Source organism: Schistocerca piceifrons, chromosome 1, assembly GCF_021461385.2.
Source record: "Schistocerca piceifrons isolate TAMUIC-IGC-003096 chromosome 1, iqSchPice1.1, whole genome shotgun sequence".
Taxonomy (NCBI): domain Eukaryota; kingdom Metazoa; phylum Arthropoda; class Insecta; order Orthoptera; family Acrididae; genus Schistocerca; species Schistocerca piceifrons.
In genome coordinates, this window is record NC_060138.1 from 576,467,738 (window position 1) to 576,483,048 (window position 15,311).

The 15,311-nt window shown below is 38.2% G+C and overlaps 1 protein-coding gene across 2 annotated transcripts in view; it reads left to right on the forward strand.

Moving 5' to 3' along the window:
- LOC124802050 overlaps positions 1-15,311 on the forward strand; it is a 196,465-nt gene that overhangs the window by 122,865 nt on the left and 58,289 nt on the right. For both annotated transcript variants that reach the window (XM_047263119.1, XM_047263120.1), the window contains exons 7-8: positions 2,276-2,400; positions 8,848-8,950. In XM_047263119.1, coding sequence (XP_047119075.1) covers positions 2,276-2,400; positions 8,848-8,950 — 228 coding nt within the window. The remainder of the gene's footprint in view (positions 1-2,275; positions 2,401-8,847; positions 8,951-15,311) is intronic.

Here is a 15,311-nt window from a genome sequence, read left to right on the forward strand (position 1 = left end):
TTTGACCTCACCAAAGAAGGAGTAGATTCTCTGAATGAGAAGTTCACCAATTACTGTAGTGGTTGACTTACTAGATGATGGCAATATTTTACCAGATTCTGGACATTAGAGCTCTCTATCCTTGTATAGTATATAGCTCCTTCAAACATAACTCACAGACAACCAAGCTTGACTTCATGAAGAACCTGGCCAAAGCTGTTGTCAGTCCTCAACTAGAAAGAAGATTGAATGACACGAAAATAAATCGTGAACTCCAGGTGTGTATTCAAAAAGTCCTGGGGGTATCAGAAGAGATGATTTCTTACACAATAAAAGAAAAGCTTGAAAAGAGGAGAACCTACTCCTTGTGCGAACCTCATAAGAAGAGGAAGACATATTTGTTTTCTGTGTAAAAATACAGTGTATCTTAAATGCATAAAAATTTTGTAAACAATTTGCTGCACAACTGTGAAGCACAAGCAGTTTTCATTGTCGCAAAAATATGTATTCTTTTGTTTACAAAATAATAGTATTGATTCTTTGAGTTGTTCACCTCAAGCATTGGTAAGTGAACGTTCATGTTTTCTTTATAACAGAACAATAGTTATGAATATAATACACATGTGTTTCTTCTATTCTTTACAAAACATCACTGTTGCACATCAGCGGTAAGAAATACTCGGATTACTGTAAAAATGTAAAAAGCCAAACTACGTTATATTAAACCCAGTATTTAATCATTCAGTTGAACCCATTCACCTCTAAATATGCAGTAAATTACGTAATATTTTTACTAATACAGTACACTTGGTACAAAGGTTTAAATCAATAAGAGTAATTTTCTGTGATTTTTTTTAAGCTCAATGAAAGCAAGTTGTATAAAGTGTACATATATAGAGTTTTATATATTATTTTGTACAATCAGTATACCCGATCTGAGATTTCTGTAAATGTGAGGAAATAATAAAGCAAAGTGGTGTGGTAGACCTCAACTCACAAACTGTGCCCAATACAAGTAACTCACAGGTTAAGAGTTAATTGATTGCACGGCACACTCTGTCTTTTTTCGCCTGGAGATGATCTAGTGTGGGTTGCTCGCAGTTCCATCATGAAACTTGGCTTATCAGCATTAGACACAGCAAACTTCATCTTCATGTCAGCTAGGAATTAATGGCATCTCCTCTACACTTTTACTTGAAATAAACCTTGTTGCTCTGCAACTTCATATACTGTATGATTTCTTGAATCTGTTTAACTAGGTCGTAGAAGGCTTTAAATCAACTATGTTCATCTCAAATGCATTTCGGAGGATCCAGTCTTGTAGATCACTATTGTTAACAGTGCATTGCTTCTCACAAACAGCTCTCATACCTCAAGAAAACTCAAGTTAGTTGTTCTGTGCCAGTTATTAATGGTGGTAACGGGATTTTGTGACTATCCTTACATTATATCTTGTGGATATTTTTTCTTTTTTTGTTTTTCTCCACAGTTTTGTGAGTTTTATTTTGGCATGTATTTATTACTTTGGGTAAATACTTTTTTCCCTTTATATGGTTCATGGTCATATTTTACGAAACAAAACTGGGTTTGCATGCTCCTTAACATTAAGCCTTACACATAGTGTGTATTAATTCAGTTTAATCTCCATCTACCGCAAAAGCAGCAGGTAATTACTTAGGGTATTAAATGAGTTGAAAACAAAATTGGCTTTACAAATTACAGTCTCTCAGAGTTATGTTATTTGTTTATCAATGTGCCATCAACCAAAGGTACACACCTGTCATGTTGTGCATGTGCAGTTTGCTACAGCTCCAGTAGGGATGTACAATTCGCCAGCCACCTGGTGAGCTGTGAATTTATCAACTTTCAACTTGTTTTTTTAAATACTTGCAGTGCATCATAGTTGCTAACATTTTGATAGTGTCTTTCTTGAAGCATATTCTTCTTGCATAAAAAATTACAGGGCAAATTTTGACATGTCAGGTTGGACCATTCCCTAATTGGTTCCAGTGTTGTTATATTTCTTTAACTACTTTAAGATTATTAATTAGAAGAAGTGCATAACAAATGAAGAGAATGTACCTTCATTTAATAATGGAATAGAAAATATTGTTTTCCAGTTGTATAAAGATGCCAGAAAAAAATTCAAAACAAAGGAAAACTTTATTATTATTTGAACAGTGTTACTTAATTAGAAGTTCTGACATGTAATTTCTGCTATATTTTTTTGTGTAGTCGTAGGCACCATTAACATGAAGACAATGAGATACTGATCATCTTGTTTCAATCTATAAAGGAACGGCGTAAAGCATATGATCGGAGAGTAGCTGAAACACAACAGGTGGAACAAGCGTGGAGTGAATTAAATGACTTGCTGTCTCAGCTGCATCAGAAGATGGAGTATGCGGCCAACACAATAAGGTAAATAGTGTTTGAGCTTTCATACTTTAAATGTAACATTTGAGGATTACTTTCCTTTGGGCAGGTACTACAGTCATATTGTTTAGTTGGACTTACTGATGCATCTGGATATAAAAATGTATTTTGAATTGTGCATTGTACAGTATCTTAATACACCATAATCTTTTAGTTACTCTTGGAAATCTTTTGAACTTAATGACATTTTGCGCCATGTATGGTCTAGAAAATTTGTATACTATAGCAAGATTTTTTTTTAATGTGAAAGTAACTCGGTGTTTAATCGTGCAACACACTTCTTAAGAAATGAAGCAGTGAATGAATTTTTAAAATATTCTTCTTATCTATGTTGCTTAGTTTATTTATTTTGTAATTGACGACAAGAAGTATCTACCAGTATTCAACCATTTGCAGAAAGAAATTATGGAATTTTGTTTCAAGCAAAATTCATACTATTTACAGACGCACAGACTGCCTGAAAAATAAAACTATCAAAAACATTACGTAAAATCATTAGAGTGCAAATAAGCAGTGGTGTGAATCTCAGTTAATTGGAGTTTGTTTCTTGATCCATACAGAAGTATTGAAAACTGTGTCTGATCTGATTCCATCAAATGAGAACTAGAGAGCTGAAACACTTACTTTCTTTTATGAGCTATGACTGCAAATCTGTTACCATGTATGGGACTTGGAAAATTACTTTTTATTTTATAGGAGACGGAGGTCTTTGGTTGTCATCAGATCCTACTTGGTATTTAAATATTTTACCTCTAATCAAAGTAACATAACTAGCTTTGTACAATATGATAAAAATAATTATTTCACAGTTTATTAACTTTATATGAATATAAAAATTATGTGACAGAGTCAAACAATGGAAAATACAGGATGGAAATTAATAATATTATGAAAAGGATAGTTGCTACTCACCATATAGTGGAGATGCTGGGTCACAGAAATGCGCAACGAAAAGAGTGTACGAAAGTTAGCTTATGCATAGCATACAAGCTCTCTTCAAAACATTGTCCACAAAATGTTTCTATGCTTACCTTTTAATTATTGTGCATGCTCTCCTCTGAAATACTCTCCTCCACAATTGATACACCACTCATAAAGCCGTTTCCACTTCCGGAAGCAGTCTAGGTACACTTCTTTCTGGGTTGCTCGAAGTGCTGTTTGTGAATTTCTTTTATCTTGCCTAACATTGCAAATCGTCATCCTTCTGACAGGGTTTTCAACTTTGGAATTAAATAAAGTCCTCAGGAGCCAGGTCTGGAGAGTGCAGAGGTTGAGGCAGCACAGTGATTTCGTTTTGTGTGCAAGAGTCGCGTACCAACAGGAATGAATGTGCAGGTGTGTTATTGTGATGCAAGAGCCACGAATTGTCTCACCACATTTCAGGCCATTTACTTAACACGTTCTCGCAGGCTTCACAACACATCCCAATAATACCATCAATTAACAGTTTGTCCCCATCTCACAAATTTGCGCTGAACTGACCCTTCAGTATATGTCGAAGGGCACCCTAAACGAGAACCTGAAAACTGCTTTTGTGGTCAGCCAGAAAGCAATGACCATAGTTTACAGTCTGCAAGTCCACATTCTTCTTTTGTTCACTGAAAGAAACATTTCTACTCTGTTTACTCAGTGGGATCAGGAACTGTAATTATAAATAAAAGTTTTGAATTCTAACTGATTCAGTTATATTTAAGAAAATTTCATATGCACAACATAGGAATATTCCTGATAATAATAATAATAATAATACTAATAATAACAATAATAATGATATCTCTATCGTAAACAGCATTATGAGCAGTCCAGAGGCGACTTCTATGGTAAGTTGCCATTAAATGGTCTTTTGCCATGACTTCTGATAATCAAAGTTAATTGCCCACCAAAAAAGTGGAAAATAATTTCATCAGTTGCCTTGCAGTTTTCTTAACATTACAGGTGACATTCAAACAGTTACTTTGTGAGATCTAAGCAATCCAGGATGGTTTACAGTCCGCGCAAGTTCACTTCCTATTCGTACTCAGAACATGCATTTAGTTGCGGCCTGGCTGTGACTTCACTCAAGACAGTGCTAAGCCGGCGTTTGACTGACGTGGACCGTATGGTAGCTGGGTGTGAAGTAAAGTCAAGTTGGGACACTGCCTGTTAGGCTGTATTTATAAATGGGCGCAGCGGAAGGGAACACCTGCTCCATCCCCAAGTAGCAGCACCTAAATGGCCACTTTCTCGGACACACATAGTTTTTACCACTCTTGTGTATCAATTTACAATCTTTGTAATTTTTCTATGTATGGAATTAAATAGGCTTTAATCACAGAAAAAGTACATATAAACTTTGTCGTCTCGAATTTTTAGATTGTAACTGACAGTAGAACATGACCTCTGAACTACACCTGTAAGAGATCTTGTATTGATTGTTATTTACATTAAACGGGCATGGCAATAAAAAAAAAAAAACTGCCTTCAATTAGTTGCATTGATGGAACATACCTCCATGAAACCGAAAAATTGTTTAAAGGAGTGTCAAAGAATAAGATGATGCATAGAATGTGCCTGTAACTTGCTCCTGGAGATTCAGCCTACTTCTCTATTTGGGTCTTACTACAGAACATGAAGCAAAAAGTGTCCTTGTATGGGTCAAGTGATTTAAATAAGTTTGCCTCTTCATGTAACTGGGGTGAAATTACATTACATGTTCCACAGGGTTCAATCATGGCTCCCCTTCTGTTCTTGATATATGTGAACGACCTCCCTTGCTATCTGAAACAGGAAGTTGAACTGACACTGTTTGCTGATGATACAAGCATCATTATTAATCCAGTAAAAGAAAGTCCAATTGAAAATGGTACAAATAAGGTCTTTGGAAAAGTCATTAATTGGTTTTCTGAAAATGGGTTTGCTCTAAACTTTGAAAAACCACAGTACATCCCATTTTCTGCTGCAAAAAGTACAGTTCCTTCAATAAATATAACATCAATGGAAGTCAGTAGACAGGGTAGAGCATACCAAGTTTTTGGGTGTACATATAGATGAGAATTGTAATTGGAAAATTCATATTTTGGATCTCCTAAAGCAACTAGGTTCAGCAATTTTTGCGATCCGAATAATTGCCAATTTTGATGATGTAGATATATGTTAGCAAGCTAACATACTTGTACTCTCTGAAGTCACACGGAATAATATTTCGGGGGAACTCCACATTTGGACAAAAAGTATTCACTGCTTAAAAGAAAGTGGTTAGAATAATGTGTGGGGTTCATAGTTACACATCTTGAAGGCATCTTTTGAAAAGATTGGGAATTCTTACAACAGCCTCACAATACATCTTCTCATTAATTAAATTTGTTCTCGACGACATGAATCAGTTTAAAAACAACAGTGACAGTCATGATTATAATACCAGAAAGAAGAAGGACTTACACTATCCTTTGCTCAACCTCTTTTTGGCACAGAAAGGGGTAAAATATGGTGCTATAAAAAATTTTCGTCAAATTACCAGATGAAATTAGGTGTCTGACAGACAGCAGTAATAGCTTCAAAAATAAATTGAAATCATATCTCCTTGACAACTCCTTCTATATCATAGATAAATTCTTAAATAGGAATAAATAAATCTATAAATATAGTATATGGATTTTGTGCGATTTAAGGGAATGGGGTAAATAATAGAAATATTAATCTTTAACTTTGTATTAGCTTCAAAAATAAATTGAAATCATATCTCCTTGACAACTCCTTCTATATCATAGATAAATTCTTAAATAGGAATAAATAAATCTATAAATATAGTATATGGATTTTGTGCGATTTAAGGGAATGGGGTAAATAATAGAAATATTAATCTTTAACTTTGTATTGTAATATATATGTTAAAAAATTTTGTTTCATATGTGCATTTCTTGTGCACTTGACATGTTACACATCATAATGGCTACCGTACCGTGTGATTGATCAATGGAACACGCAACTAACTAACTAACTGACTGACCATAAGGGTGGTTTAAATGGAGGTTGCGAAACAATCAATAGATGGGGGTCAGAAAACAGGCTGTGCAAGAACTACAACAGCCCATCATACTGTATTTTATAGATGCCTGAATTCGAAAAGTTAATGTTTGTTACCTGTCTTGTGTCTGAGCTGAAGTTTCAGAATATTGTGTGTCTATTGTTAGACAAAGAATAAGAAAATTTTTGTCCAGATGATACACTATGGAAAAGTTTCTCAACAGCTAGAGAAAAAATTTAAGAACACAACCATCACATCTATTTTTCAGATAAAGAACACTCTAAAACTTTGGCTTTGACACAAGATAGGTAACATATGTAATAGGTTTCAAATTCAAGTGTCTTCAAAGTACGGAGTGGGATGATTGTGACAAATTTTATATTGGGCAGAGGAATAGAAATTTTAATATTAGATTCAGGAAACATACACAGCCACAGAACAAAACTGCTGTTAGATTATTGCTAAAACTCTCACTGAAAAATTACTATGTGTCATTCACAGCAGCAGCCAAGTTAGTACTCAGGTATTAAGCCCAAGACCACAAGCAAAAGGCTATGAATGAAAGACCCAGAAGGCTGCTGTTCTGGCTCTTAAATACCTTCACTTGTATTCCACCCTTTCCAATCTCAATCATTTTTACTTTAAACAGAAAAAAATCCAGACTTAAATTTATAATAAACATTTAGAAAGAAGCACCTTTTTTTGCCAGTCTTTTTTAACCTCATTACTAATCTACATATAGTAATTTACTGAATACAGCTCAGCTGTGAAGAGTTTCGTAAAGAAATTTGAGAAATTTTTTCCACGTATTTTCTTCCATCTCTACAACACAAAACCTTCAGTAGTAAATACTGTGTAGCTGTGAGGTACGATTTATATCTGCTATCAAATTAGAATAACTGTGTCAATAGCTGATTTAGTGGTGTTGCAGAATTTGTATCGTGCTAATTTAGAACAACACTGAAACTCATTCATCCGATCCAAATTTAGCAGATTCTTGAACTGGTTTCATTTTCTGAACTAAGATTACAATTAATATCCATTTATTGTTACTTATATTACCAACCTTACATGTTTTTATATTAAGTGTAATTGACTACCTGTGATCACGTGGATGAAAAATGGGATTTAATTTTATGGTTTAGAAACAGATTTTCTTTTTTCTGTATTTTAAAACATAGAAAAATGAAAATGAATTCCTATGCCATGAAATGAAAATCTGCTAGTTATCTCTGTGATCAGTCAGTTACTCTGAATTTGAGCTATGTCACCACATCAGTGCAAGCAAAACTAAGCAGTGAATCCATTAAGTTGCAGACAGGCACAATGAAAAGATGCTTACACATTAGCTTTCAGCCAAAGCCTTCATCAGAAGAGGAAACACACATATCCATTCAAACAAGCAAGCACACCTCACGCACACATAACTGCCGTCTCCAGCAGCTCAGACTGTAATGTGTTCCAGTCCGAGCTGCTGGAGACTGTGGTCATGTGAGCATGAGATGTGCTTGCTTGTATGAATAAATGTGCTTGCTCAAGTGAATGTGTGTGTGTGTGTGTGTGTGTGTGTGTGTGTGTGTGTGTGTTTCCTTTTCTGACAAAGGCTTTGGCTGAAGCTTATGTGTAAGTGTATTTTCATTGTGCCTGTCTGCACCTTTAGGTGTGGCCTTTATGGCAAACAGCACTCTTATCTTTTCCTTATATTATTGGTATTCCAACCTGGAGTTTCTGTTGTTTGACAAACAAATGTTTTTATGAACTGTACACCTGCTGCAATAAAATGTAGTTACATAATCTAAACACAGCCACCACATATAAATTTACATTACAAAAGTACACTGAAAGATTTAATCACAGCATATAAACCCCTGTACTTTCATGACTACGTGAGGAACAATGAAATGTCCTACAAAGTCACACCTTTTCCATACATGCTACTCTATCTTGTTCTGTTAACTCACTGATGCCTTTTATCTCGTTACATACTTTGACGTATGAGCTCTATACTTACAACCGACACTTGGAAAGGAGGACTTCATTAAAATTGGAACCCTGCTTATGAGCACGAAAGTGAAGAAAACAGTTTTGAATCATAGCTGATTTTCGTTGCATACACTTCCAGGAAATTAGGAAAGTTAATTTGCAGGTCACATGCATGGTCCTTTGTGTAGAAGTCTTCACATTTTTAAAATTTACACAAAATTTCTCTATATTATTTAATTGAAGACTGAAGAAGAAGAAGAAGAAGAAGAAGAAGAAGGAAATTAGCTGTAGAATGGCAGTGCATTCATCAGTGCATGGATGAACTGTTAAATTTTACATAGTAAATTGATACATGTTGGTCTTTTGTAAAGAAAAATGGGGCAAGGGGGGGGGGGGGGGCTGTATGAAGTGAGAAAATTTACTCATGGCTGTACATACATTCACAGATGTACAAACTGTGGGAAGAGACACCGCAGAATAAGTGTTGACCGGCCATGTTATGCAGCTCGTTTATGTGCACAGTGCAAGATACATCATGCAGCCAGGGAGGTAAGATTTAATCTGCATTCACTGACCTAAATGAATGTTCTCAGGATTATTCATGAAAATGAGTGTTGACCATTTCCCAATGTTATCTCTCAGCACCAGTACTGTTCCCCTATATTTATTATACTGTACTTAGAAGGTATGGCAATACAGGGGAGAGGGGTGGCAAAAAGTCAAGAAATGAAAAGCAGGCACAAAGAGGAACTCTTCCCAACAGTAGCATTTGTTCTACTGAGTACTGTTAATGCTGCCATAACTGTGCTGTTTCTCTTAAAAGTTGTAAAAACTCTTGAAATTTAGTAAAACAATGTCATTTTGTTTCAAAATCACCTGATCTCAAAATTGCTTTTCTCAAAGAGCAAGAGTCATCCTGGATGATGGGTACTGTTAAAGTAATCTGTTAGGATTTCTTATTAATTTTCATATTTCACCCCAAGAAATAAATATGTAAATAATAGAGGAAGCATTTACTACCCAGCATAAAATTTCTCCTTATGTTACAGACTAAATTTTCAGTATGCATTTGGTTGTATTTCTTTCTACATTTATGGCCATGTAAAGTTTGGTGGAAAGTCAGTTACTTGAGATACATTGTGAAACAAATTACACCAGTATCAGATACCTTCAGAGAAACAATGTAAACATGCTTGCTTTATATGGTGAAGAAAACATGCAGCACTTGGAGGTCAGCATTCGATTCCTCATCCAAATTCAGGACAAAAGTTTATCTAGCAAAATCAGATTGGATGCATTTTGAAAACACACGTCTGAAAATTAGGAGCTGGCACCATTGTCATACCATGCAGTGTGTTGGAGTCTACAGAGGATCACACATCATCCCACAATACCATACCAACTATCATAGTCACTGGGTAGCCTGCTGGGACATCAAACCCACTTCTGCCACATGGAGCAATGGTTCGAATCTTCATTGGGATCCTTTTTTTATTTTTTAGACTTCCATCCCTTGTTGTTGTTGTTCATAAGCAGTACATCATTTTGTCATTTGACAGTGGAATCCATTAAACTTCATGCAAGTATCTACTAACCCCATAGTACATTACCATAACTGGTTGCGTCAAGTTCATGTAGAGTCACTTCCCAAAGTAGTACACACACAATGAATATGTCGATATGCTTTTGGGGCCGGGTACATCCAATAACCGAGCTGCTGCTCGTGCATGCGCTGCATGGTATCCTCAAAAGTGCCTTACTGATGAAAATGTTTTTCATTGCCTGGAGTAAGGCCTTCGAGAAACCAATAAACTTCATCCACAAGAAATGGACTGAAGTTCTCCAAGGACTAGATGTACCCCTCAAACGGAAGAACTGATTCTTGAAACCTCTCATCAATCACCTCAGTGAAGTACCCAGGATATTGCAAGGCAGTTCCCGATATCTGAAAGATTGGTGAAGAACTGTACCCATATCATTACACATTAACTCAACACCAGCAGCCAGAAGACTTCATTCAAGAAGTACAGTTTTATAAATGGCTTTTGCACCAAGTGGAAGATAACAAACATTTTATAAATAATGTGATATGGACTGATGAATTTGGCTTCACTCATGAAGGTATTTTCAACCTCCACAACAACCATTATTGCCCACATGTCACCCATGAATACGAAGTTGCCAGAATCAAATTTTTTTTAATCACATTTCTGTTAAACCAGTTGGTGGGACTAGGTTTTGCTAGATACATTTTTGTCTTGAGGAATCACACGCCAACAACCACATGCAGCACTTTCTTCTTCACCCTGTATATGAGAAATTTATAGCTATAAAGCGTTTGTACTTTGTCGTATAGGTTGCAATATTTATAAACTTGTTATGTCAGTAATAATTGGTTATTATTATTTATCATATTGTTATCTGTTTACATAAAACAAAAGTGTTTTCCAATATATTAATGTAACATTAGTATTTAAAAACATATAACAAATCCGTTGGAATCCAAACAATGGTTTGTCTAAAGACAGCCCTTCAGTATGGGAAGCAAGCATGAACACAGAACACAAACAAGATGAATATATCTTAGCTATTGAACTTGATTCTTTTTCTTTGCTTTTTTTCCAGAGCCATTAGGGGTATTTTTTCTAAGTTGCATGATGATGTGTGTTTTCCATTGACAACAGAATTGTACTGGATGTGTTCCTTACTTTATGATATTCTGCTTCAGTTTTTAAAGAAATAACTGTAAAATTTTTGAATTTAAGTCATGACAGATTAAGGTAAATGTTTCACTTGCACTAAACACATTTATTAAAACATACTGGTAGTACCACACAATACAAACATGTTGCCCTCATGGCTCCCTGCAACAGAATGCCTGCTCTTTACTCTCAGAGCCCCCTCCTGCATCTCGTGCCTGTCACCACATCTGCCAGTGACATGGGGTGCATTCGCTACTTGAATACAATATAAAATATCTATTGGCAGACATTTGTAACTATTTATTATACAGTGAAGTGTAGAGAAACAAGAATATTTGAAATAATTAGAAAAATTGAAGTAAACTGACATAACTTGTATTTGAAAGATCCAGGATGGAATATCAATAATATTATAAAAAAAGAACAACATTATGAAAAGGATAGTAGCTACTAACAACATAGAGGAGATGCTGAGTTGCAGACAGGCACAACAGACAGACTGTTGGAAAGTGAGCTTTCAGCCAACAAGGCCTTTGTTGAAAACACACACACACACACACACACACACACACACACACACTCTCTCTCTCACCCAAACGCAACTCTCGTACACGTGACCACAATCTCCAACAGCCATTGTCTATTTTTGACAAAAGCCTTGTTGTCCAAAAGCTCACTTCTCAGCAGTCTTTTTGTTGTTGTTCAGCATCTCCGCTATATGGTGAGTAGTAGCTATCCTCTTCATAATATTGTTACATTTCATCCTGGTTGTTTAATATTATGAAAAGGATAGTTTGCTATTCACCATATGGAGGAAATGGTGAGTCACAGATAAAAGACTGCTACGCATATGAGCTTTCAGCCAAAAGTCCTTCTTAGAGTAGAAAAAACACACACATATATTCAATCAAGCACAACTCACATACATACACACATGACCATTGTTTGTGGCCGCTAAGGCCCAACTTTGAGCAGCTGCACGTGATAGGAGAAGCAATCTGTATCGTGAATGAAGGAAGAGGCTGGGGTGAGTAGGGGGAGGTGTAGCGGGAGGGGGAGGGGGGGTATATGCAGGCATGTAGTGGGTACAGGGTAGGGCTTTTAGGGACGGAGAGAAAGACACTAGTGGATACAGTGGTGGAATAGAAGACTGTGTAGTGCTGGAGTGGTAGCAGGAAAGGGGATATGTGCGTGAAGGACAGCCTACTGAAGGTTGAGGCCAGGAAGGTTACGGGAATGTACAATATATTGCAGGGATAGTTCATACCTGTGTAGTTCAGAAAAACTGGTGTTGGTAGGAAGGATCCAGATGGCACAGGCTGTGAAGCACTAATTGTGGTGAAGAACATAGTGTTGGCAGGATGTTCAGCAACTGGCTGGTCCAGCTGTCTCTTGGCCACAGTTTGTCAGTGGCCATTCATGCAGACAGATAGCTTACTGGTTGTTGTGCCCACGTAGAACAATTACAGTAGTTGCAGTGTAGCAGAATACCACTGTTGGTGATGTGCGAATGATAGTGGGCAGGATATTCCTCGTTTATGGCCATGATGAGAGATAGCTCAAACCCTGGTGTAGAATGTGATTCAGTTCCTCTAGTCCTGTGTGGCACTGAGTCATGAGGGGAGTGCTCCTTTCTGGCCAGACGGTGGGGATGTGGGAAAAGGTAGGTGACTGGAGAGACAAGGCACGAGATACATGTTTCTGTACAAGTTTGGGAAGCCGTCATTTTGTTGTGTCTGTCTGTGACTCAACATCTCCTGTATGTGGTGAGCAGCAGCCTCTCCTGTTTATAATATTATATAATTTTATTTGGTGCTGAGTGGAAATTTTGCAAGGTGTAACTTATTAAGAATTATTTCATTTAAGTGCTGTCCATTTTGCACAGTGCAACACAGTTTATGTTCTTCAGTCTGAATCTTGTGCTTGGCAAGGTTTATCAGGTAAATAACACTCTTCAGATGTACCCACAAAAAGTAGTCACAGACTGAGAGGTCTGGACATAGTGGCAGCCAAGCAATGTCAACTTTCCTTGAAATTATTCACTTCCAAAACAGAACAGTCTCAACTTTGTTTTTTGCTCCTGTTTCCTTTCTTTGTTTCCCTTCTCGTGTCATTCCTCTGCTTTGGAGTTTGAGGTTCCTCTTTTTCTCCTTCCCTGTGTGCTCCTCGCTCCTGAAGGCTGGCCCACGTGTCTGACGTTTAACAGGTGACTGGATAAAGTGTAATTTCCAGCCCCTGATCGACAGGTAGGGATTGCACGTATCCCCTGGTATAGGACAGGCCCGGGGGGGGGGGGGGGGGGGTAGTGATTGCCTGAGCTGCAACCTTCCCAAATTGCCGATTGGTTCCTCTGTCAGGTGTTCGGGAAGTGTGACCTGAGATGTGAACAATCACGTAAGGCGAATGCACCTTCTTGTGAAGGGGCCCCCAGTTGGAAAGAGCGTGCCATCGGAGACGCTGGCAATCAGGGGGGAGATGACACCCCTACATCTCTTCCTCATCATGACTCTCCTCCAATGGAACATTCACGGCCTTCAGTCCCACAAAGAGGATTCATGGCTGCTTTAAGCATCACAGTGTCCCCTTGTACTCTGCCTTCAGGAAACGAAATTGCGCCCTCACGACCGCTTTGAGCTTTCACATTTCTTGCTGGTTTGCTTTGACCTTCCCACTGAGGTTGGCATTCCATCTTATGTGGGCGTCGTGCTGCTCGTATGGGATGACGTTTATAGTCAACCCATCTCCCTGAGTACCCATCTTCAAGCTGTTGCAGTTTGCCTTTTCCTTCCCCACCTGACTTGTACCGTCTGTACCATTTGTGTTCCTCCATCATTCAGTGTCACCAGGGCAGACTTCCTTCAGCATATTGGACAGCTACCTCCCCCATTTTTGCTACTTGGTGACTTTAATGCGCGTGTTCCCCTTTGGGGTTCTACCAGGACCTGTCGGAGAGGTGCCCTCTTGGCTGACCTTAACCAACTTAACCTCTACTGCCTTAATACTGAAGCACCCACTTTCTTCACTGACTCCTCACACACCTATTCCCATTTGGACCTATCCTTCTGCACTGCTCAGCTTGCCCATCGTGTTGAGTGGTCCATTCTTTCTTACACATATTCGAGCGACCATTTCCTGTGTGTTATCCGTTTGCTGACTCCTATCCCATCTGCATGCTCACCCAAATGGTAGCTTACGAAGGCTGACTGGTAGCTTTACTCCTCCCTGGCGACCTTCGAAGCACAAGATTTACACAGTTGTGATGACCAGGTGGAATATCTCACAAGCGTTATCCTTTCTGCTGCAGAACGTTCCATTCCCCACCATGTCGTGTCTCAGTCTTTTGATGGACTGAGGCATGCCGCAATGCAATTTGTGCACAGAGACGAGCTCTCCATGGTTTAAACATCGTCCTACAATGGCAAACTGCATTAATTATAAACAGATGCGTGCAAGGTGTCATCTTGTTCTTATGGATAGCAAAAGAGCTCACTGGATTTCATTCACTAGTTCTTTTAACAGTTCTGCCCCTTCCTCTGTTGTGTGGGCCAACCTCCAATGGCTCTCTGGGACCAAGATCCATTCCCCAATTTCCAGCCTGACAGTAGCAGATGATATCACCGTGGCACTATTGTTATCTCCAACATCTTGGGCCACCATTTTGAGCTCTTCCCACTGTCACCCTGCCTTCGTCCATCAGAAATGAGTGGAGGAGGTCTGGGCAATACCCTTCTCTAGTCCGAATCGTGAGTGCCACAATGCTGCCTTTACCATAAGAGAGCTAGATCATGCTCTTTAATTCATCCTGATCCTCCACGCCAGGGCCAGATGCTGTCCACATTCAGATGTTGCAGCACCTTTCTCTTGCAGGCAAGCACTTTCTGCCTAACACGTACAACTGCATCTGGGCAGAAGGCACATCTCGCAATTTACTGATGAATGCACAGCGTGGATTTTGAGTGCCCGTTCTGCAGCTGACCATCTCATTACTTTGTCCACCCATGTCATGAATGGTTTTCTGCGGAAATCCCAGACTGGCCGTGTTTTTCGATTTGTAGAATCCTATGACACTTGCTGGAGAACTGGTATCCTCCGTACTCTTTACACATGGGGCTTCCGTGGCCACCTGCCCTGTTTCCATTAGGAATTTTTAAAAGACCAAGTTTTCAATGTGCGTGTGGGTCCTGCCTTGTTGGATACTTTTATCCAGG